This window comes from Pholis gunnellus (assembly GCF_910591455.1).
Source record: "Pholis gunnellus genome assembly, chromosome: 13".
Taxonomy (NCBI): domain Eukaryota; kingdom Metazoa; phylum Chordata; class Actinopteri; order Perciformes; family Pholidae; genus Pholis; species Pholis gunnellus.
This window is the reverse complement of record NC_136540.1, coordinates 15,868,596-15,894,072: the sequence shown is the minus strand read 5'-3', so window position 1 is coordinate 15,894,072 and position 25,477 is coordinate 15,868,596. Positions and strand designations below refer to the sequence as shown.

General features: G+C 43.3%; 1 protein-coding gene across 2 annotated transcripts; it reads left to right on the top strand.

The window, feature by feature from the left end:
* The first annotated feature begins 2,622 nt into the window (after positions 1–2,622).
* LOC306704812 (uncharacterized protein) lies at positions 2,623–20,878 on the top strand. 2 transcript variants are annotated; one of them, XM_079171336.1, is made up of 21 exons: positions 2,623–2,744; positions 5,080–5,222; positions 8,091–8,214; positions 9,353–9,409; positions 9,561–9,780; positions 9,912–10,157; positions 10,292–10,447; positions 10,528–10,809; positions 11,513–14,115; positions 14,213–14,339; positions 15,169–15,274; positions 15,916–16,121; positions 16,774–16,931; positions 17,023–17,091; positions 17,191–17,339; positions 17,446–17,560; positions 18,125–18,312; positions 18,442–18,583; positions 18,692–18,818; positions 18,930–19,100; positions 19,873–20,878. In XM_079171336.1, the coding sequence occupies exons 3-21, from the start codon at positions 8,096–8,098 to the stop codon at positions 19,894–19,896; spliced, it is 5,265 nt and encodes a 1,754-aa protein (XP_079027462.1). In that variant the 5' UTR covers positions 2,623–2,744; positions 5,080–5,222; positions 8,091–8,095; the 3' UTR covers positions 19,897–20,878. The 2 variants fall into 2 exon arrangements, 1 of the variants encoding a protein (XP_079027462.1); XR_013767322.1 differs by lacking the exons at positions 17,191–17,339; positions 17,446–17,560; positions 18,125–18,312; ... (2 more) ...; positions 18,930–19,100; positions 19,873–20,878 and having other exon boundaries at positions 16,763–16,931; positions 17,023–17,085.
* The last annotated feature ends 4,599 nt before the right edge of the window (positions 20,879–25,477 follow it).

The window sequence follows — 25,477 nt, the reverse complement described above, 5'->3', positions numbered from 1 at the left end:
ACAATCCTTCACTGCCCTAATAAGTCAATTTGAGTGACTGAGTGTGGTCATTCATCGAGGGACCAGCTTGCCTCTCTGATCTAATCCTGAGTTATGGCAATCATAACTTATGTAGCTGGGGCTGATGATGCAGTTATGCGAACAGACATTTCTCAGCTGTCAGCATTTTTACCAATTAAAATTAGAAATTCAGACCAAGTGCCGACCCAGCTCGGCTGCCCTCTCTCCCGCCTCGTCTCCAGCAGAGGAGGGAGAGCGTTTCACTGCTGCGGCGTTAAATGTTACCAGTTCTTTGGAAGGAAATGTAATTACTGATCATGCTTTTTGTTTCCTTCAAACGGTCACTACCAATGCGGGTCATGGGGGCAGCGCTTTGGGGTGCGATGGTAAACATGTGACAAAAATCATCTAATCGTCTGTCTGTTTATTTGTTTGTTTCTTGGGGTGGATGTCAAGTAAATCTCTCTGATTATAATCCAAAATCCTAATGAATCCCTCTATAGTTCTGTGTCTCTCAGACAGGCTTGAAATGATGGTCAGTAGGAGTCGAATATAATGCATGCCAGTTAAAAGGCTGACCGGGAATAAGCCCGTTAGACAAGTATGGATGCGCAGAGCTGTTGAGAGATTTAACAACTCATTTTATTGTTGATTCATTCTGGTACAGGGAGTCACACAGTAATTAATATATATATATATGTATATATAATCAATGCAGTATGACAATTTAAACAGTGTGACAATTCAACGTGTTAAGTACTTTTACAAAATTGAACCTATTTTGCTTCAACACAACTTTCCACGATATTTAAATGTTCCTGACAGGTCTACTTTGTGTTCTGCACGTACACAGAATGTCATCGTGCAATAATACATTTTGCCCACCTGGGGGCAGTGTAGGCTTGTTTGTTGTTTGTTTCCATTCCTGCTCCACGATGATCAAATGCATTTATGCATATAAACATCAATTTAAACTTTTTTAAAAAGCCATCAACACGGCTGCATTTGTAAGTATACACCACCACTGTCATTTACATGTTTAGTCCCCATTGACAGGCAGTTGTTAGGCTGTACTTTATACAGTATTGTGTTCAAACAGTTTTCCTGATATGTAAATTAATGTATTTCAATTTTCAATTTCTGAGACAAATTTCTGTTTCTCGGTGCTCAACATAAAATTCGAATGAATCTTCCAATTTTGGGCTCGTCTGTTTGTCCTTTTCCCTTCCAACCTTTCCTCTTCTCCTTGTTTCCCTCTCATGTCACTCAGTTTACCATTGGATTTGCTCGGAGCCGTATTTTGTCAGAATTGTAGTTGTCAATTAAACAAATGGGTAAAACATCGGAACACATTTGTTATTTACTGTTCAATCGGTGTGACATTAATCTGTTTTTAATCATGTAACTCTTAATCAAACCCACACTAGCATGATAATTATAATTATTTCTGAAGGTCATGGGTGACATTGTAAAACATTTGCTGTATCATTACTGTATCAGTAGATGACTGTGTTTTTTTTTCTTCTTTTAGGAACTATTGAGACAGACCAGACAGACCTTCACTGAGCCACTAGGGGGCTCAGTTCAGCAGCTATTCCAGCCTAAAAAGCTTTCCCCTCTAAGTTCTGCACCAAAGTCCTCCGATTGGTCCAAATACCCACATGGGCTTGCGCATTGCCCAATAGAATTTGGGCTCATCAGGCGCTGTTGCTAAGGCACTTGAGAGGTAAAAAAAACAAAAAAAACTGTCAGCGGGGCTGCTTCCACCATTTTCATTCTCACAGTCGTCTGGCTGCTCCGTCCGTCTCTCCCTCTCACCGTGCACTCAGGCACCGGCAGCTCTGCCTGCTTTTCAGCCCGCAGAGGGAGCGAGCGGTGGTTTCTTCACCGTGTATCAGTATTAAGGGCCCTCCCTCGTGAGCCCGGAGCCGTAGCTCCACCTCCCCCCTGGTTATATCCTGTATTTGAGCTCTGCCAACACTCGCCGCACGTCCCTCACCATTTCCCTCTGCTTCACTTCATCCAGAAACATACCTGGTTGCACAGCTCCGCCATGAGCCAGGGGAATAACAGAGACGATTACCGTAATACAATGTGCATTACGATTCTATGACCATCTTCTCCTTTAGTTAAGACATTCAATACATTTTGCGGGGATTTGCAGAAAAAGAGTGTCAACCACGTGCAGTGATGATGATTCTTTTACAGCTGTGGAAAAAAATTAAAATAGGCTGTCTCCTCTACTGTAGGCTACTGGCCATGTTCCAACTCTCACTTGATCTCTCTCTCACACACACATGCACACACATGCACACTCACACATGCACACACATGCACACACACACATGCAGAGAGAGAAATAAAGAGCCCCTCCATGCCTCTGTCTGCTGTCCCCCCCCACCCCCCTCTTCTCCTGCCTCGTCCCCTCGTCCCTCCTCCGACTCGCTGCAAAATGTCATAGATTAGAGATTCTCCCCCCGTCTCATTGGCTCGCGCCTTGCGATTGGCAGCTCGTGGGGCCCGCCCCGCCGGTCTCCGTAAATGGATCGGTGTGCTCGGAGAGCCCGAGCATCAGAGAGTGGAGTGGAAACAGGAAGAGGTGGAGAGGAGAGGGGGGGAGAAAGAAGACTGAGAGGAGAGGATCGGGTGAGACAAGGTGGCGAGGAGTGAAAGGGAGGAAAAGGGAGGAAAAGGGGAGCGGAGGGGCGTGTGGACCAAAGAGAACGAAGACAAAATACAAAAAGGTAAAAGAAGGCATTGCAGAGCAGTAGCTTCATGTGCTATTTTGCATATGTCTGAACGTAAAGAACAGTACTTGTGCTGCAGCTACCTGTGTGGAAGAGGTGCGAGCGTGTGTTTCTGTTTCTCTTCTGTGTGTGTCTGCATTTCTGTGCATCCACTGTGTGTCATTGTTCTGAACGATCGGTCTTGGCAGAACATACTGCAGTGTGTGTGTGTCTGCAGACAGTGCTGCACATTCATGCATGAAGCTCGCACACACACACACACACACACACACACCTCTACACACACGCACACACATGCACACATACGGTGCTCACGTGCAGACACAGAGAGAGAGCGAGAGCAGAATTGTGAAATGATGAATGTGGTGATGGGGAAGTGTTGCGGTTTACACTTGCGTTGTGGTTATGTGTGCTCCATGGAACGTTTAACTGTTGAATATCAGCCAACGTGTGTGTGTGTGTGTGTGTGTGTGTGTGTGTGTGTGTGTGTGTGTGTGTGTGTGTGTGTGTGTGTGTGAGGCGTACAGTAGTAATAAGCCACCTAGTGTCATGATTCATCTTCATCTGGAGTCAGGTCTAAACTGTGTCACATAAGTATTTGGCTCCACTTAAAGTTGGACTCAGCCTGATGAACGCGTCTCACACAGAGCGCTTTTGGCTTTGCTGTGTTTTTCATGTACTCTCACTTGTTTACTTTTTCAACCGTCTCAAAGTAGAATGAATACAGATTGTGTTGGGTTACTTTTTAACGTATGCTTCCAGCTGCTATGACTGCCAGTTTAGGTAACCACCTGGACGTGCCATTCTAGGTTACCATTCACCACACAAGCCAGCTGCCTGACACACACACACACACACACACACACACGTAGACACACACACACACACACGTGCACCCAGTGCCTTCTTCAAACCTGTTAACCTGCCTCATGGTCTTTGTTCACAAAAAAAAAAGAATCTGTACATTTTGGCATTGTTTGGAAAAGACACCCCTCTTTCTTGTTCCTGACCTTGCCTTGGTACATTCCAGTACCCCTCAGAGGGCTGTGCTTTATGGAGCATACACCGGGAGAAGCTGCTATTACAGAGAGGGAGAAGGGGATAGAGCCGGGGGAAGCGGGGCTGCAGGGATGTTATTTTTAGAAATGTGATTGATATTCGTCTCGTACTGTATGCCGTCTCTGTGATCGTGCCGCTATTTCAAGGGCCGAGTCCAATAGAATCACACACACGTGCGTGTGTGTGCGTTCTGAGAGGGTTGTCGGTCTATCTGTCTGTCTGTCTGCTTCTCGCTTCTGCTCCCTCCATATCTCTGCTCCTCGTGTTGAGCTAGCCAAGGAGCCACCAGAGACAGGCCTGGTCTGCTGCAGCCCATCCTTCCTTTTATGGTATAGGATCAGTATCCTTAATACTTACACACACACACACACACACATGCACACAGAAAGTCACAGCTAGAGGTGCACATCTGCAGTGGTTCCCTGCAGCTAGCAAGCGGCTCTGAATAGTATGAGGTATGCAAGAATGTGACAGACTGCTGGTTAGTCCCGGCGAGGGCACAAATTGGAGTGTATTTGGAGAGCTGTAGCACTAAACAATGAATGTTTTTTTATTATTCAGCTGACAGAGCGGCTGCATAATGGTTGCAGACATCTTAACAGAGAAAAGAATAGAGAAATGTGGAAGTATGCATTAAATCCTATACACCATACCCCCCCCCCACCCTTCTCTCCCCCTGTCAAAATCACACTCCAACGCAAACACTCCCCTCCTTGCTCGAGGCCTTGCTCCCAGCTCTGGACTAAATGATATCATCGGTTGCCAGGGATACAAGGACACAGCGTGCAGAGGAAAGGGAGGGTGAGGCATTAGGCAGAGCCATACACATAGCCTGAAAGAAAAGGGAAGAGGCTGGGATATTGGGTATCAAGAAAGAAACGGAGCCTTGTTGAAACAAGTGGTGAAGATGGCAAAGGGCAGGGCCGCGGAGAGGAAAGACCGGCGCAAAGACAGCCTGTCAGAGGTTACTGGCCCATCCTTCCTCTCGCTTCTGACTTACATCTCGTTTCGTCCTCCTCCTTTGTCTGGAGTGAGGGTATGGTTTCCAACAGTGCACATGTATGTGAAAGCATGTGTTGTAGGAAATGAGAGGCAAGGCTAGAAAGGACGGGAATGGCAGAGACACCTGAGGGGTGGAGGAGAGATACTGCCCTTGATTTGAGAGAATAAAACCTTCCTGCCTTGTACATCTGTGCACCAACTGACTATGGTATTTCCTCACTCCCTCTACTGTGTGTGTGTGTGTGTGTGTGTGTGTGTGTGTTTCTGCCAGCTCGCGGAGGATGAGCACGTCTATTTAAAGGGGTCCAAGTCTGCACGGGTCTGCTGTCTTGCTATTCCTGACCGACGGCATCATCGGATTTGGATTTGGACCAAAGTCTGTCTCCCCCCTTTTCTCTCAGTGCTCATTGCGAGGTAAGATTGCTCGCAGGGATGCACGTGCACAAACACAAAACGCATGCACATACACTATTAGGTTAGAAATACAGTCGTCTGGCAGTCACAGAGGGGGGGGGGGGGGTTCAGCAGAGACATGAAAGGATGCATGGCTATAACTCTTTGGTTACAGAGAGATGACCAGGGTTTCCTTGGTGACAAGAGGGAGCGGGAGGCAGCAGACCGAGGGGTGCAGACAGCAGGTTTAACCTATACCACTTTCAACTGCTGTCACCCACCGGCATAACAAATGTAAGAATGGACCTGTACAGCGTCATTTCTCCACGAATATTTCACTCTGCAAGTCAGGACCACCACACGCTCTTACAGTGCGCTGTTTACATTGCACATTCTTTTCTTCGACGTATCTCACTGGGAAGCAGTTGGGTTCACCCAACAGCAACTTAACCCCTTTTTTTTGCACGTGACATCATTTGGAGCTGGATTCCAGATGTCTAGAATTAACCCCGCGCAGATGGGTTTGATATTGGAAGCACAGGGCCATTGTTGTGCAGAATCAAATTTAAGCTGCTGCTGACTGACGGCTCCCCCCCTAACCACACTCCACCAACAGCGTGTCCCCGCGTGCAACAGGGAGGGTCTACAGCAGATGGTTTATCTGCTGCCTGTGTGATGTTGCCCAACTACCAGCAGCAGCAGTTGCAGTTGCAACGCTTGTGTCTAAAAATGTAACGCCACACAAACGGCGAATCGGTTGACGAGTTGCTGGCATCCATTAAGCGCACAATGACAGTTGATGTGACATTAACATAACTTGACATTCCGGGACACAAATAGGCAAGTCTGAGAATAAAGTACAACCCTGAGATCCAAAGCTTCACAGCGTTTGCTGAAGATCGCTTGTTTCAGCATTAGCGGAGAATCGCTAGAAGCTCAGAAAGCAGATTTCGGTGGAACAGGAGGTGATGCGAGGATTAGAGTGGATATAACCGGACGTGGTGCGTCTATTGCACAGCTTTACGTGGCGACTGATGGCACACTGTGCATGGGAAAAAAAAATGCACCCAGTCTTAATTCACCGTGTGTAAGCCGTGTAGGATTGTATGTACACACATTTCCTTTTGTGTCCTCTTTTCTACTCCCAAGAATAAATCTGAATGCAGTTGACTTTAGAAAGCCCAAAGCTTCAGTGGGAAGAACCGTCTGGCTCCAGTTGCTCTAGCAACTGGTAGGAAATGGACTCTTGAAGAGGTTGCTCACTTAGCTCATTCAGCACTCACAGAAAGGTTATTTCACATCTGCAAACCACAACCAAATCCTGTGTGGAACAAACTTGTAAAAATGTACCACGAGGGGGAGGGGTTAAAATGTGGCACAGCCTATATCGTCATAGTATTTATAAATAGCTGTGGGAAATGAATGCATGTAGAGGTGCAACCTATCGGCGATACAGTAAAGCTCTCTTCAGCATTTACAAGCTTTACAAGGTCAGCTAATTTTGAAGACAAAATAGGCTACCGAGCGCTGAAAGTGTGCAACAAGAGAGACTGTAAGACATCGTGCCTGTCAAAAAAAATAACAATTTAAATATGCAGATTAGACGGGGGGAGGATAGGATAAGAAATTGTGACAAAACGATAAGTGGACAACTTGAAACTCTGCAGAGACACCAGCCGGCCACACATCTGACCTGGTGCGGTGGTTCAATACTCAGCGGGACTTTACAATCAGTGAGTTGGTGTAATTGAAGCGAATGAAAGGCAGACGCATAGACCTACTGAACCAGCAGCTGATGAGGACCTGTGAGACTGGATGGAAGATGGGTGCTGTTGATTTGAGACACAGTCGCTCACCAGTCCTGTCAAATAAGAAAGAAAGACTCGGGGCTTTTACTGTAAGCTGGGAGAAATACTACAGCAGCCGAGCCGGTTTTCTTTTCCTCTGCTTGTCTTTGCTCTAAAAGTGAGGTTGCCATGGCCCTTCTTCTTAGTGCCATGTGTTCTTGTTTTTTTTTCGATCATTGGATGGCCACTGGCTGTGGTGGCTGCTGCTGGGTAGCAGTGATTAGAGAGAGGCTGAATGCACAATGCAGCTCTGGCTGACTGATGATATGACTGCTGAACAGCAAAAATATACAGCATGATGAAATCAAATGTACCAGAGATGCACAAGCTGACACTATGGTCTCGATGTACATCACAGACCCACAACGATAAGCCAGAACGAAGGCAATGATTGTGCTGACATTCATGTTGCTCTCTCTCTTTTTGCTCTCTCTTTTGGTGTGAAGTAAAGGGCTTCCCAAGCACAGACCAAGACTGGTAACATTTGTTTCTGTCTCAGTACTTTGTTTGTGTGTGTGTGTGTGTGTGTGTGTGCATGGCTTTTTACATGTACTTTGTGCACCACTTTAGCACTTTATGGTATCACCGTGTTGATTTAAAGCACCTATGTGAGCCTATAGATTACCGTCAACTGTAGTGTTGGTGAAATCAGTCAGTTAACGCAGGATGGAGATGCTGAAATCCACACGTTTTGCGCCGCCAAAATGGCATCGAACCCCCGAATACATCCATGTGCAGTCGCTGCGTGTAAGTGTTTTTCGTTAGTGTTCACCTGCTGCTGTAATTGGATTTCACGTTACTCGATTACAGGGCCCTTCCTGTTGGCCTTTTTCAATCGGTGAGTGGAGCAGCATCAAGGAAATAGAGCTTCGGTGCAAAGTGGTGGGCATTGTCATTGCATGAGCTGCTATCTGATTGGTTGAAATTGTTGCATTTTATGTAGCCAGACGTTCTTTAAATGAGATATCATATTTATTCATTTGTTCATGTATTTATTCAAAAAAAGCAACACCGTACACATTAAACGTTCTCTGTGTTCCAGGCTGCATGTATCTCCCCGCAGAGCTGTACTCTGGCCGTAACACATGGGACTCCTATCCAGCTGGAGGACCTAACCGAGGACAATGGGCTCCTGGGAACATTCGTCCCTGGAGCCACACGGAAAGGTCAGCAGCACCATCACAAAACTTGCACTTAGTGTTTCTACAAAGTCACCTTTTAATTCTTAAAGGACAGTAGTCCATTCGCAGGTGCGCACATATCATACCACGTGCAGTGGATATAGTCTCTTATATATTTACTCTACTGTTTTTCCTTATTTCTTGACTGCTCATGGATTATGAGCTTTAGTCGTGAACATTAACCAAGACTTCCATTGAGTCTACAGTAAGCTTCACTGGAGTCAAAGGTTGTCGGTTGTAACGGTTAAGAAAGCAGACACAATAAAAATGCCCTTAACTCCGAGAGCGTTTGGAGACAATAAACGTCCGAAGCCTTCCCGAAGATAATTTAAACTCATCCGGAGTGGATATAGTGGCACAACTCGAGGCTTGAACTCTCCCAACAACGGTCATTCCAGCAGGTGGCGACTCCAGCTTTTGTTGTCTGGGTTGATTCAAGATAAGCACCACTTTATGGGACTGACGCTGTGATGAGCGTATTCATGAACACATCTTACTTCAGCTGCAGCTGTAAGCAAGGAGCCCATCTGTGGGTTTAAATAAGCAGGACTCTGGTGAATGAAACTATAACTTCTTCAGCTGCAGCTGTGAGAAGCCTCAATCTAGCTTTTCAGCTGCAGCGGTTGAGGGTGACTGAATGAATGTGATTATGTCTGTCGCTGAAAGGTTGGGAATTTGGCAATTGTAGCAATTGTGACTCTGATAATGTTATACGACATAAACACAGCACTTTAAACAACAACTGATATTTTAAATCAAATAATAATGATATTAAATCCTAGGTAATAAACTTGATCGTTCAACCAGAAGTGCTTTTTTTAGCAAGCTCTGCAAATTAACTCCATATTCGGAGAGGCCTCGTTGCTACAAAAGTGCAAGATTAGCAATCAACCAGGAGCAACTTGATTAAGATATTCAAAGACAGAGCGGACATGCAAAGCAAACACTTGAAAAGAGAAACTGATGGCTGGTTAACCGGGTTCAACCCGACTTGTAGCCAATAGCAACAAGGTTTATAGATACTACCGTAGCTTTTTATATATTGTCTTATGGGCTGTGTATTTTCAACTCTACATTATTATTTTGAGTCTAAAGATTTTCTGTTTTTCTTGTGTCACTACAGATGCCATGGAGGGCGCAATCAATCACATAACCCACCGTCAGGTCGTCTTTATAATAGGTGAGTAACATGGTAAACATTGCACAGAATAAGTTCTGTAATGAAATTTCACAGAGGCTTCGCTTGTACTTGCTACTGGAGCAGCAGAACAGTACAACACTTGATCTGGGTCATGGTACTTGTTGCTTAGTGCAGTTGGTCTTTTGCTCAGGGGGGAGAGAACAGTCAGCCATGTCCAGGACAAGGTTGTCTCAAAGGGGCACCGACAGCCTCTACGTCTCTGGGATGGAAAAGAGCAGTCGTTTGAGGCCCAGAACTGGCATCACAACTCCACACGCCCATTCCACAACAGAGGCGGCAGCAACAACGGTTATCTAACGGGACCAGGAGAGCGCAACGCAAGCTGGGACAACAATGCCAGCAACTCTGTGGTGAGACCTGCAGTTCCAGAATAAGTTCCACAACTTTACTTTCAAAAGAGTTCATATTATTATTATTATTATTAGAACTAGAAGTGTGTCATCATTTGATCATTTGATTATTTTCCCTTGTCGACTGTTAGCATGGGGGGCCTCGCCAGCATCGCAGCAACAGAGAACTCCAGTCCCCACCAGACAGATGGGCCCCCTCAGACTGCAGCAGGAGCTTTCCTGGCAGAATGATAAACAACAGACCAGGACCATGGAAACGGCCAGCCCTCCACCAGCGGCGAGACCAGCTGCACCAGCACAGTCCACCTCCACAGCACCCGCTATCCCCTAGGGACGAATGTCCAGCCAAGAGGAGAAGGGACTCTGGCCCTGATCAGGTGGAGTTTATTTATTCCTTTGTTAAATATAGCCTATTTATTTGTACACAGGCTTTTTTTTTCTCTGTGCAATGGCACCACCCATTGGTCAAATTCCATCTAGTGTGACAGGTTACTTCTGCTTCTGTGTTTAGTCATCTCATCCTGGATCAAGACATTTGTCTTCACTTGCCCATTCCCCATCACCACCTCGCCACCACCGCTGCAACCAAGACGACTGGAAGCCTCCTAATGAACGGGCGGGCCATTGCCACCACAATGACCACAGGACCTCAACAATGCTGCAACAGGTAAGCTTGTAGAGTCAGTAAATGATTACTAAAAGATGAAACAGTTGGTGGTTTTTAATTTATTTTTGTTTTTTTTGCAGGAAACCTCTAAACTGCGAGCTGGAGGATATGGCGTAAGTAACAGTCACCTAGCGGCTCTGAACCAGAGCTGTCGCAGCAGACCACCACAATACGTAAGCGATGGGAAGGTCGACCGGAGAATCTCGTTATCACCAGCAGACCACACCCGTGTGCCTTACAGCCAAAACCATCATTACTGCTATCAACGGCACACAGGCCACCCCAGAGCCCTACCGCACAACATGCCGCTACACCCTTTTGAGGAAAAGGACTCACGGAGCCATCACCACAAACAAAGCACAGTGAGAAATACGCATTTAAAATAGCATGAACACACAAAAATCAGTATGAATGCATAAATAAATAGGTAGAGACAACTCTCAATAACTTTTCAGTTTGTGCCATTTCACCAGGGAAGTTTCTATTTATAATATCATGAACCTCTTCCACCATCCCGACCATAGACCCATTTATGTCTGTTTGGAGGGAAAGGGGATCTTTAGGGGGAGATAGCAGGTCAACAGTATATGCCACATTGAAGTGTTGTCCAACATCGGAAAGCTAGGAACCTGAAGTTAGATTTGAGACGCAGCTCAGCACTTTGTGTCCATTTTTATTGACATAAATCTATAAAAAAACATTGTGTTTGTCATACATTGTCTTAAGTTGCAGCAACACTTTGGGTTGATTCTATTTGTTACACATATTTGGTGCTAAAATCCCTCCAACATACCACATTAAGAAACCAAGACCTTGAGGAACACCATAGAAAAATCCATACAATGAGGTCAGCTTTCAAAATATGGTCTCACTACAATGTAATTGCTATTACTATGATTGTCACACATGATTACAATTTGTGTAATTCCAAAACTGTCCAAAAACCCCATTATGTAGAAATATTTTAATATATACCAATTTTATAAACATTTTAAAATAATACATTGATACTGCATGCAGTTTCTTTTCATGAGCAAGTGTCTAAACAGATGTAATCCTCTGCAGGAACCTCAGCGCACTCATCAAAGGGGTAATTCAAGGGATCCAGCCCTCTCCAAGTCTTTTGGTGCAGATTCTCCTTCCTATTCGTCCCTCCTCTGCAGCCCTAAAGATGGAGGTTCTTCCGCCAGCAGTCCACATGCTTCTTCCAGTCCCTCTTCATACACAGTGGCCAGTGGCAGAAAAGATCCATCAATCATTCATCAGTTTATCCCTGGCCTCGGTGGACAGCAGAAACTCCACGGAAGCCCTAATTACACCCTGAGACCTAGCTTGACATCCGCCACGTCTCTCACATCTCACACTGGTCCTAAATCCAGGTTTTCGGATGTCAAATATAGAAAGACCTTGCAGCCCCTCTGCTCACGGCAGTCGCCCCACGGCAGATCAAGAGCAATCAAGCCGGAAAAGATGTTGGAAGGACACAAAAAAACAGAGAAGCTGGTGAAAAAGGAGAGGAAGGGGGAAGTTCAAAAGACAAACCGAACGGGTGAAGAGAGGAAGAGGCATAAGAAAAAAGAGGAAAAGAGGTTGGCCGAGAGAAAAAGAAGGAAGGATAAAGCAGCGAGGCGGGAAAGAAAGTTAGGCTTGAAAACTATGGTCACAGAAAACGAAATGTTTACCTCCAGCTCTACTTCCAAATCGTCAGGAGAGGCCAAAATATGTAAAATGGAGACTTCAACTCTGTCCCCAGAGAATCAAGGCCAGTCACCACCCAAACACAGGCACAGGGAGAGGAGGGAACGAGCAGAGCGGACACACAGGCCATCCACAAATACTGCTCATCTCAGCAGCACTTCCCCGCCGCAGCCATCCTCAAAATGTGGAAATCACAAAATGCCCAAGAAGAACAGCGGTCCCCCAAGACTCCCTGTCAAGGAACAACTAAAACGGTCTCTTCCCAGGAAAACATGCCCCGACCAGACCAGCAAGAGGCCCACCGCCGTCTCATCGCGATCAGAAGCGCGACGAAAAGCAAAGCCCGACGACACGCTCCCTTCCCTTTTATTTAAAGCCTTAGCACCTCTCAGTACAGCGTGTTCTATCAGCTCAGAGCAGCCCATCCACGGCAAAGAAGGTGGGCAGGGAGGGGCTCTCAACGCTCCAGACCTACAGCCTGTGGGAAATGCGAGGGAAACGGACGACAACCTTGCCAATACTCCCCCTGTTCTCAGCTGGCAGGGCTCTCCGGTATCAAGTCTGGGAGAAGATGAAGAGGAGCTAGAAAAGGGAGTGTTGAGCAGACCCGTCCTCCAGCCCAGCCCCACCCAGTGCTCCTCTCCTCCTCCTGTCGACAGCGGGAGCACCGACGATGTGAATAAGGAGCCTTGTGAAAGTACGCCGTCCGATCATTCCCCCGATGGCATGTCTGAACTCGGTGATCTACCCTGTGCGACGGAACAAGTTGCTGATGGAGAAAAGGAAGAAGAGGTGGACAGCGGCAGGGAAACCTCTGGCTCTCTCCTCCGTGAGCTTCGCCACCATAAAACCGGTTTGGATGACGTCTTCAAGAGCCTGGCCACCTTTCTCGGAGGCCAGCGGGTCACATGTCGAGGCGGTCCATTTGGGGGGCCTCCTGCTGGCTCCGCGGGAGGAGTGAAGTACTCCTCGTCTCTTGAATTGGGGCCAGAGATTCATGAGCATCAGGATTTCTCTCCACAAACCGACCGTACAGCGTCCTCCAAGTCCAGTAATCAGTCACCAACTCACTCTACCTCCACATTTTTGAAAACCCACAGTCCGACACGGACTCGGAGGGAGCCTGTCGCGGACGCCCTGGTGCAGGAGAAGAAGGAAGAAATCAAGACCAACATAAAAGAGAGCCAAGAGGGTAAGGATATGGAGATCCTTTCTGAGAGAAACGAGTCCTCTCTTTTGGACGGGTCACTGAGTGCAAAGCTGAGACTCACCACGACGCATACGGCTTCTTTCACCAGCCTCATTACTCTCTCTACCAAGGAAGAGAGAGGACACAGTGCAGAGACGGAACGCATAGGTACAGACAGAAAGAGAAAACTAAAGGTTAATGATGGGGGGAGCGAGGGAGAGATCAAGATTAAGATAAAGACGGAGGAAAGCAGCGTCATCGGTTCTAAAAACAAAGCGAGTGAAATAAGGAACTTGGAGGAAAAAGATGTTTCGTCCTCGGTGCTCGTCATCTCCAGAAAGTCACCCAAACCTCTCAAAGATGGCAAGAAGGGCCAGATTCCTCGGGAGAATCAAACCTTGCATGGCAAACACATCCACAAAGAAAGAGTGGACACAAAGATCATAACCGAGAAGAAGGAAGAGTTAGAAAATAAGATATCCTCAGCAGCCGGAAAAACAAATCCCAAGACCCCAAGCTCAGCGTCAACTCTAACAATCAATACGTCCAAGTTATGTGTGACCACGCCCGCAAGTAAACCGCTCTGCTCAGTAGCACCAGTTGACCCCATGAAACTGAAAGCATTGTCCATGGGCTTGTCTAAGGAGCTAAAGATCCTCTTGATTAAGGTGGAGAGTGCTGGAAGACAAACATTCAACATATCGGAGGTGGAGGAGCAAACAATCCCACTCTCCAAGATCAGCATTGAAAACACGGGCGCTGAAGTGGTCAGAGCTTGCAAGTGAGTACTCTGACAAAGTTACTCCTAATTTGGGCATCTCCTTTTATTTATATACGTTTTACATCTAAGCTTTTATTGCTTTGTCATATTTCTCCAGGGGGACGAGGGTGAAGGGGAAGTTCAAGGAGTCTTTGCTGCTTTCCGCCTTCTCTGTTAAACCCGACATTGCCAGCAAGACCCCCATTCCTCGAGAAAAGCTTAACCCTCCGACACCAAGCATCTATGTGAGTCCACACAGATTAGCATACTCCAATATGCTCCAGCTCAACAAGCGGTATCATCAAGTATTGAATCCTAACAACGTGTTTTTAGCCATGCTAGAGGCATGGTTCTCTATGGACGGCAACGTCAACCTCTGCTGTAGGTTGGCCGATCGGTTGGTGTGCCACTTCGCTCCAAACTGAAATATCTTGATAAGTATCTGACGGCTTGGCATACAATTATGTACAGACATTCATGTTCCCCTCAGGATTGACTGTAAATCCCTCGGTGTTCTCTTAACTTTTCATCCACCACAAAAAAAATGTATTATTCTGACACTTTATGACTCAATACTCGCAAAACGATTGACCTTCGCATCAGCCTACGCTGTACTTTGTGTTTAATGCTAATTAGCAAGTGACGCACTACATTCAGATGTTATACAGAATGTATTGTAGGAACAATGGGTGGTTTTTTTTCTGGTATAACAGGCTGTTGGACAAATGGGCTTTCGGTCCAATGGGAATTTATTGGGATTTCCGCATAATGGGCCACCCGAAAAATGGCATGGCACCCTAAACACAGCCTCTGTGAGCCCCTAGCATGGCTGCAGACCCCTCGGCCTGTTCTCATATGAACTAAGAAATGAGTAAATCCCCACCATAAATCTTTGAATTATGTCTTGGATTGTTTTCTCGATAGCAGCAGAGAGAGCTGCCTTATCATACCTTGTTTCAAGACATCTACACGTTACCAACGTACTGTCAGTATTTTTCATTGGTTTTCAAAACAAATAAATTAATTCCTTCACCGCGTTCAAATGTTCATAGTTATTCTGTGTTTCTTCTGCAGTTGGAGAGCAAGAGGGACTCCTTCTCTCCAGTTCTGCTGCAGTTCTGCACTGATCCCAAAAATGCAGTTACTGTCATCAGAGGCCTGGCCGGCTCGCTCCGCCTTAGTAAGTTTATACACCACACTCCTCTCAGCTAATTCACCCCACTCCAGTTACTCAGTTTATGAAATTCCATTTGAGCTAAATTAGTTTTTGGTGATTAGTAACACATTTCCAATGATTAGGGCCTTTTTGTTCATTGTTTTATACTAATTGTAATGCAGGGAAAGGGAAGGAGGTGTTTGATTATTCAGATATAAATGTAGCATGTCATAAAACTGGGGGTTATTTTAGATGCAGTAGATATTTGACACATGACATTTGAGAAATGTTATACAACATACAGTTACACATTCTCTGAGTCACAACTGTCTTTATGATTCATATTTGAATGCAGACCATGTATGCTCAACCATGACGTGACGGCTAGGCCACTGGTAGGCTGCACTTTGATAGAGGGATATTCATTTGAATGTCAGTTTGTTTTATAATCATCCAGTATAGATAAACTGATCTTATTTCCTTACCATTTTCTCGCTCATACTTTTGTCGTATGAAATACTTTCAGCTTAAATGAATTAATGCAACATAACTGGGACAACGACCAATGCCTTGAGAAATCTACAATCATAAACAATCCAAAAAGCAAGAAATTCTGATCAATCTGATAACTATCCCCGTTCTTTGCTTTCCTTTCCCTATGTGAGACCTTGGTCTGTTCTCCACCAAATCTTTGGTTGAGGCCAATGCAGAGCATGCAGTGGAAGTGAGGACTCAGGTCCAGCAGCCCGCTGATGAGAACTGGGATTTAAGTGGTTCGGCGCAGGCGTGGCCCTGCGAAAGCAGCCGCTCACACACCACCATTGACAAATATGCCCAGTACCAGGCCTCGAGCTTCCAGGAGAGCCTGGAGGTAGACATTTTCTCTCATGGCCAACACGTGTACACACATGCACACAGATGGTTTGATATTTAGTGGATTTGGATATAATTAATAATCATTATTAATTGATTTACACTAGCCTGTATTGCAACTCTCATCCAAATGGAAATAAAAGTGAACGCCCACAATCAGCTGATAGAGTAGAAGCCGCAGAGGGAAGGAGAGATTTGTGAATGACTGAGTGTAAAGAGAGTCTTCCTGACTCGACTTCCGCTATGCTTTGTTATTAATGAAACCCACACACGGAGCAAAACCGGTTGCCTCATATGAAAATGAGGGGCGATAAATATGCTAATGATCAATTGTCACAAACGCTCTTTTCCTGTCGAACGGGAATGTTGCATTCATCGGAACAACCGAAACTATTTGTTTAAGTTTATGTTGGTGAAGCACCCTAGAATACAAAAAAAATACACAAACTGTTGGATTATTTCGATAAATAACAAGTGTGCTGAAAGTGTTTCTTTGAATCGTATCTGGTGTGTAATGCCTCTCGAGCTTTCAGTAAGTTTTGATCATAGCATAGTGTCCAGGACTACGCTCAAAAGTTAACCAAACAACGATGCGGCCATTATTAGCTGTCGGCCAACCTGTCCGCTAAGCTCATGTAGATGTGTTACAGGAGGAGAAGGAGAGCGAGAATGAAGAGGAAGGAGAGGAGACCAGGTCTTCAGATACAACAGCCGCTACAAAAGCTGCCCTGACATTAGCCAGCATTAAAGCCAGTTCTGCTGCCTTCTTCAGCAAAGCCCAACCCGTGCAACCCAACAGCACGACCAGGTTAGCACCAAACAGTGTTCCGTCTGCGCAAAGAATTCACAGCTTTACTGTGTTAACGATACACAACTCAGACTTTGTTCTTTTCCACCAGCTCAGAGCAGAAAACAGCCGGAAAGATCATTAAATTTGGGACAAATATTGATCTCTCTGACCCTAAAAGGTGAGATTATGTCTTTTTAAAATGCTGTCCGCTCAAACTGACGTCACTCTGGGGGTGGGGGTCCTCGTTGTTTCACATTACCCATCATATGTCTATTAGGTGGAAGCCTCAGCTGCAGGAGCTGTTGAAGCTGCCGGCTTTCATGCGCGTGGAATCCAGCAACAACATGCTCAGTCACGTCGGTACCACCATCCTGGGCATGAACACTGTCCAGCTCTACATGAAGGTGCCAGGCAGCCGCACGCCAGGTCAGTGTGTGTGTGTGACAACACAATCAGGAGCTAGTAAACCACTGATTGATGTTTCAAATGATGTGTTTGAACGAATAAACGGACCATTTGCGCTCTTCATTAGGCCATCAAGAGAACAACAATTTCTGCTCCGTCAACATCAATATTGGGCCCGGTGACTGTGAGTGGTTCGCTGTTCATGAGCACTACTGGGACGATATCAACAAATTCTGTGAGAAGTGAGTGAAGAGGCTGTTTGAGAACACATGTAGCAACAAGAACGGTGCATTCAGTAGAGAGCGGCTCCTCGCCAGGAGTGTCTGCAACGACCACTGCTGTAATGTTTGATCAAACGTCCGTCTTAAATGCAAGTGTATCAGATGTATTTTGCTTTTTCACACAACGGATACTCTCTCATTTTAATCAATAGCTTAGTCTCACAGGCATAACCACGGCTTTAAGTATTTTTTTTTATGCTTCAAATGACAATAAAAGTGAGCAAACTGTTTTCCCCATTGTGTCTCGCGGTTAAGGGTAGTGAGAGAGGAGTCAGCAGTCAATCAATGGCAGTATAAAGCAGTGGGAGTTACTGTAACCACAAGAGGTCTTTTAGCATGTAACCATAGATAAGCACCCAAAATATTAGGCAGTTTGGTGCAGCAGAATGCAAGATTAGTTGTGTGCAGACACAGAGATGTACACTCACTCACACACAACCTATCTCATTGTCTCCTGGCGGAGAAAATAATTAGCTGTGGTGTCTATGCATGCTAAATTGCGTTGTTGCAAATTGTTTCCCTCAGGCACGGTGTAGACTACCTAACAGGGTCCTGGTGGCCAGTCCTGGAAGACCTCTACGGCTCCAACATTCCGGTGTACCGCTTCATTCAGAGGCCCGGAGACCTGGTGTGGATCAATGCGGGGACTGTGCACTGGGTCCAGGCGGTGGGCTGGTGCAACAACATCGCCTGGAATGTGGGACCACTCAACTGTAAGTTACAGCGAGGACCAAAACAGAGGGGGAAAGCAGCAGCTTAAAGCTTGACATGAAGAGGGTTTTTTCTTTGTGTCAAATTACAACTTAAATATGCTGTTTGTGTTTTTTTTTTTGCTTTCCCAGCGTACCAGTATCAACTCGCCCTGGAGCGCTATGAGTGGAACGAGGTGAAGAAGGTTAAGTCGATCGTTCCCATGATCCATGTTTCCTGGAATGTGGCACGCACCATCAAGATCACCGACCAGGATACCTACAAGATGATCAAGTAAAATCCGTCTTTGCCCGTATCTGTGTGTGTGTGTGTGTGTGTGTGTGTGTGTGAGTGTGTGTCTTTGTTTACATCTTTCACTATGCACTCCTCTCCCTTCCTCAGACACTGCCTGATGCAGTCCATCAAGCACATCCAGATTCTGAGACAGCAGCTGGTGGCGGCAGGGAAGAAGATCTCTTACCAGAGTCGTGTGAAGGACGAGCCAGCCTACTACTGCAATGAGTGTGACGTGAGTCCCTCTTTCCCTGGCCTCGCCCGTCTGCCCATACAGGAAGTTGCGCATTTTGGGTGCATTACAAATCGCGACATAAACTGCAGTGCCAAAACTGTGTCTGTGCAGGTGGAGGTGTTTGATCTCCTGCTTGTGACCAGTGAGAACAGCGCCAAGAAGAGCTACGTGGTGCACTGTGAGGACTGTGCCCGAGCGAAGAGCCCATCGCTGGCGGGAGTGGTGGTGCTGGAACAGTATCGCATGGAGGACCTGATGAGGAGCTACGACACCTTCACGCTGGTCAGTCTCGCTTTCTAACCACTAACAGTAACGCCAGAGTACTTTTGAGAAAATCTGAGGCTAGACCAGGTGCAAACAGGACTCCACATTGCTTCATCCATAGCTTTATCAATAATGTGTTATTCTTCTACAGTCCAAATGTGCAGGGCTTCAAGCTAAGTGAAAATATATTTGGGATGTGCCAAAAAGTCATAAGTAAAATGATTTTGCATGTTTTAGTCCATTATCTAGAATTTGCATTGACTTACTCGTGACCCTTGTCCACAGTAAGCCATCGCATTCTAGATTGATTTCCTTTCTTTGCGTCACCAATTGGTTCAGTTCATGTCACTACAATGTGAATATCAGCTTGAAGCTTGCTTGCTTGAATTAGTGATCCATTCCAGTGAATACTCCTGTGTGTGTTTGTTTGTCCCGGTTTGCATTATCATCGCTGGGGACAGTTTTGTTGTTGGCGTAATCATTCCTCCTGTCCATACCGGTCAAGAAGATATCCCTCCCTATAGCATAGAATTAATACAAACGCCTTCAAAAAATATTCAGCAAAACAATTAGAATGATAAAATAATAATGAAAAGTTATGTTATCTGTTTTGTGCATGTTAGATATTTTTAGATGCATTGTTTACATTGTTTCTAATTTTGTAATTGGTTCCGAAATGTTTCTTAATCACAACTTAAACTGCACACACACACACCCACACACACACACACACAGCTTTTTCAAGTGGCCAGCTGAGCTCTGTCTCTTCCTCTTTTTCTCCCCCTCTCAGGCTCCATCACCCTTGTCAAAGTGAGGACTCCTTCCTGGTGTCTTTCAGCCATAACCAAAACTCTAATGGCAGCACAAATGTTGTCTTCAAGGCAATCTATTCCTGCAAACACTCTTTGAGTCAGCCAATCACGTTTACTCAGTATTGTTTACATCACACAATAAGGTATGGATACTCAGCCAATCCAACTATAGCTCACTGTCTTCCCCGCACCAGCTGCTGATTGGACGCGTGTTTTGAAATAGAATGACTAGACTGGTACTTTTCATGAAAAGCATTTCAGAAAAAATGTGAGCACTGTTAGCACTGAAAATCAGGTTAAATGTTCAACGGACACTGCTGTGATTCAAAAGCGTCAAGTAGCCGGTTCTGTGTTTTTAAATTCAGGTACTTTTATGCAAATTCCGTGGAACTTTTTTAAACCAATCTAGTTATTCTATATGTCCATGAATTTGCTGTGATTCTGTTGTACCAGCAGGGGAATCGCTTCACAGGAGAAGTAGCTGATTGTCACATTTGGCATCGTATTGGTTCCTCTTGGTTTTTCTTTGGTATTCAGGTGAACTCTGACATTTGTAATTCCTGTCTGTATACTCTTTGAGGTGCTATTCCAATCTAATTTATTCCCGTTAGATACTTACAAAGTTTTACCAGCCTATTAGTACACCACATTGGCCTTGCAAACTGTATTTATAGGAGAGGTAATTAGAGGATTAAACACACAAATAATGACTTATATACATATTTTAAAAAAACACGTTAAAAACTTTTATCAGTTTCTCTAAAATACGGGTTTACTAGAGGACTAATATGGTTTCATTCTTAGTTGGAAATCAAGTATGTATATGGGGAAAGAGGATTTTTTGGGGGGAGTTTTTTCCAGATAAATAGTCGTTAGTGTGGTTTCTATGATACACCCGGAAAACAAACAGTGTGTTTTTTTATTTTTGGAATTGGAAAACAATCCCAGTTTTATACTTTTGGTGCTATGTTCTTGTTTCTAGATGACAGAGAAAATAAGTAATTGTGAATGAATTTATGGGATGGGTGGTGTGCATAGATGGGGAACAAAGGGGAGGGAGGGAGGGGAGGGGGGGGTATATGTCCAAAGAGACACACAATCATAATCTTATAATGCAAAAGCAAATGAGGCCAAATAGACTAAGTGGCACCTCCAGTGTTTTCATTTTCCCCAAACATCCGTCCTGATGAGGCTCCATGCACTACCAGGGGGTTTAATATACTGTGTTTCCAGTTGAACATGTTGAAGAGCACATGAATTAAAACATCACAAGAAAGGCCCAGTTATTGTTTTTAATTTTTTTTTTTTCCCAGCATTTAGACGGCTCTTTAAAATAAGAGGTCTAATTTGTTTGAGACTACATAGTCTAACCTTTGACTATATGTTATAATGCAAGGGTGTGAGGTACAACTACAAGCTTTGCTTCCACTGCACCTATTTAATATCATTTGAATAGAGGTTCATCATTACTACTAAAAGCATTATAATGACATCCCCACATATGGCAACTTTCACATTTTAGCCCCGCCCTCATTACTCTGTGCACACCATATATTGTACATAACTTACGTAGTTTTGCTCTCAATCAAAACTTTAATTTGTAAATGGTCAAATATGTCCACCTCAGTCATCTGTTTTTGTTGTTGCTCTATTATGATACACTCTACAAATATCCTGTTTCACTCTAGTTTAAATTACTGCAATGGGAATTTCTTCCCTCTTTTATACCTCTTTTTGTTGTCAGTTTCTGTATTTTGGATGACAGAGAAAATGGAAAAATGTAAATTGTGACATTATTTATACTGTACATTGTGGTTTTCTTACATATTTATTGCATATCAAAGGTTACTTCACTTGATAAGGGGCTACAAGGTATTTAAAAAAATGTAGTATGGTCATAATGTGTGGATAGGGGAAGTGCAATCAGGGGGCGGTATAATTTTCATGGTGCTAGATCCCTCCTTGCCTCGATGCCCCCCTTGTTTAACAGCATACATAAGTCAGTGATACAACTCAAACCTTCCGGTTGGTGCTTAGAACCATTTCAACTCAGTTTGGTGGTAACAGAAACTGAATGATGTCTTTGTACTGTATCTAACGGATAAATACAAAATCTTTTTAAAATGTTTTGTCCAATTCATAATCTTGTGAGGCAGTAGTGGTTTTATGATGAGCATTAGTAGTAGTAGTTGTAATTCTTGACACTTTTGCAGACACTTTTAGGGATGTGACTTTTAATGATGTTGAGGTTCTGTTTTTTTGTGTCTCGTTCCCATTATTAGTATTATTTGAAGGATGCTCTTTTTCCTCTTGACTTGTTTGATTTATGCTGCACTTATTGTTTAAAAAAAAAAAAAAAAGCGGACATAGAAGAAAACCTGAGCCAGACCTGTCTTAAACCCCTCTGTGATTTTTTCCGTGACCTATTGTATTGTTGTTCAAGAAAATAAAATGTTTTGATAAATTATTCAACAATGAGTCTTCGCCTTTGATTCACTCCGTCGTCTTCCCCACACCAGAAGTCGTTGACGCGGTCACGGTCTACCACTTCGGAAGTCGTTGACTTCTGGTGTGGAGAATTTGAATCTGTTGGTATTCAGGCATGCTCTCCTTAAATGTCCAAATGTGCTTGATACGAATTTGAATCTGTTGTGAGCTCTTGGGGAAGTAGAGGGGATGCAAAGATGGAATCTGAGATTTTTTTTCCTCTCACAATTTCATTGAAAAACCTTTTCCTACATGATTCAAAACAATTTAGCATGTGTTCTGAGAAAAAGTCATATTCAACCCCCACTTACTGAAGTACTTGATCGATGTGAAACTGCATTCCTTGTGAAATTAGTTTTGGTCATGGTGTACCACTTTGGTCCAGACTGAAATGACTCAACAATGAATTGCACAGATATCCATGGTGCCCTCAGGATGAATCTGGACAACTTTGGTGTTTCTCTGACTTTTCCTCTACCACCACCAGCATGTCAGAGTTTTCACTCATTTTGTGAAATATCTCAACATTCAAAACATTTTGTACAGAAATTCATGGTTCCCATTAATCCTAATGGCATTGATTATTCCCTGACCTTTCCGCTAGTGACATCATGAGGTTGACATTTGTGGTTTTGAGTGAGATGTCTCAACGTCTTTGAGATGGATTGCCATAAAAGTTCAATTTTTACGATTTTTTTTTACTATATAATAAAAATGTTACTGAACAGACTTTTTTTAACATGCTATACTGTGAATTCTTTAAAATATATAAATATATAAATTTAAAATAATAAAATAAATATATTTTTTAACCTTTTTTGACTGACTAAACTGACTTTTTTCAAGATAAAATAATATAAAGTTTAAAAAAGTTAGTTAGGATACACTATACTTTGACTTTTTTCATTTTTTCAACTTATCACACTATCACTTCGTTTTACTTTTTTCAACATACTATATTATGCTTTTTTTCAACACCTATACTATCACTTTTTATGACTTTTCGACATGCTATATTTGACTTTTTTTATGACCTCTTCTGACGTAATATACATGTTCTACTAGGACTTTTTATTACTTTTGTCAGAAACCAAAATTGGATCCTTATTTAAGTTTGGTTCTCTTGTTATTTTCGTTTTTGGATTCAGACAACAAAAACGGAAAAAACATGGTATTTATGTATTTTTGTTATTTTGACGAAACGATAAAACAGACCATCACAACGTACACGGACCGCTTTCCAACTTTTACCGAACATTAGTGAGAGGTTGGTTTTTCAACTTTCCCCAAACGTTCTTGCTTAATGCTTTAAGTCAAACAAATACTCACACTGAGTGATATATACTAGCCATAGGCTTGTTTAGGCTGACATTTCACAGATCTTCACAGCTTTTCAAAGGCTCAATCAGAAATGTAAAAAATATTTGTGAAATGTATTAGACATTACATATTTAAGTTTTGTGTAAATAATAATATATCATAAACTATACAAATAGAAACCAGTAGATCCTCACCTCACACCGAGTTGAATGGAAAGCATCTAATGCTGTACTGTATATTATGTGGCCTATGGCAGAAGGCAATGTTGCTCACATAGACATAAAAGAGTGAACAGCAGCCTCTAGTGGCTACAGATACAAAGTCTCAGATGAAAAGCAGTGAATCACAATCATCAGAATCACAATCAGAACCGTTTTATTGCCAAAGTATGTCGCACATACAATGAATTTGACATGGTGGATGGTGCATAACATTAAACAATCAACACAGTGCAAAATACAAGACATGGTTTAAAAATAGAAACTTATTGAAATGTACAATAAAATATAAAAATATTGAAAGCTGCGTACAGGTAATTCATTTTGCAGGTGCTGTATAAGATTCACAGTTGAGACTGGTAAAGATGAGCTTCATGTAACAGAATAAATTAGTAAGATAAAGATGTATTTAGAATTTTTCAAGACAAAATGTGATGTTATGTGAAACACATTCTTTGTAATTATATATGTACTATATCCCCTTCAACAACTATATGAAGTTCACAATCTTCAGTAAAAAAATATTTTTTGTCATCAAACTTTATTTTTAACTTAGCCTTGATGTCCGCAAATACTTTAACAGTCCAATATTAAGGATACTGTAATAATTTACTCACTATTTATCAATTTATGTTTCACACATGTATGCACTGCAGCGCCTACTGTATATATGCATGTGCCAGCAAATAAAATATGAATATGACAGCTTCATTTTATAACATGATTTATATTTAAAATGAGACTATGTTTCTAGAGATGGTTTCAGTCTACAGACATGCGTACAAATAAATAATAAGGTAGAAATATGTTTAAAACCCGTACAGAAGCTCATTTTGCACTTTTACCTCATAAAATAGAGCGAGGATTGAAAATAATCTTGATAAAGGAAAGTATTAGGTGGAAGAAAAAGTGTGAGAGCTCTCTGGCCTTAGATAATGTCATAGTTTGAAAATTTGAATATCACAGCTGATAATTAAGTGTAATCCTTTGATTTAGAACTGGGCAAGCTGTTACAGAGGAAAACATGTTTTCTCATATTATATCATATATATATATATATATATATATATATATATATATATATATATATATATATATATAGGGATACAATGATCATTTAAAAACAGTCATACATAACGGTCACACGATGCATTCAGTATTTCAAATTGAAGTATTTCTTTATTTTATATTGACCCAACAAACAACTTTGGGGATACATTTGTTTCTTAAAAAGCCCCCCAAAAAATACAGAGAAAATGTATTGTGTGTGTGTGTGTGTGTGTGTGTGTGTGTGTGTGTGTGTGTGTGTGTGTGTGTGTGTGTGTGTGTGTGTGTGTGTGTGTGTGTGTGTGTGTGTGTGTGTGTGTGTGTGTGTGTGTGTGTGTGTGTGAGTGTGAGACATAGTTGGACCTTGTCAAACATAAATTCCACACCCATTGTGCCGGCCTCGGGAGAACTTACAAGTTAAACAATATGTTTTGATAACTGTTCTATTGTACCCGTTACAATATAAATATCTGGTCAAATGCAGGTTTGAAACTGAAGACTTGAAATTGAG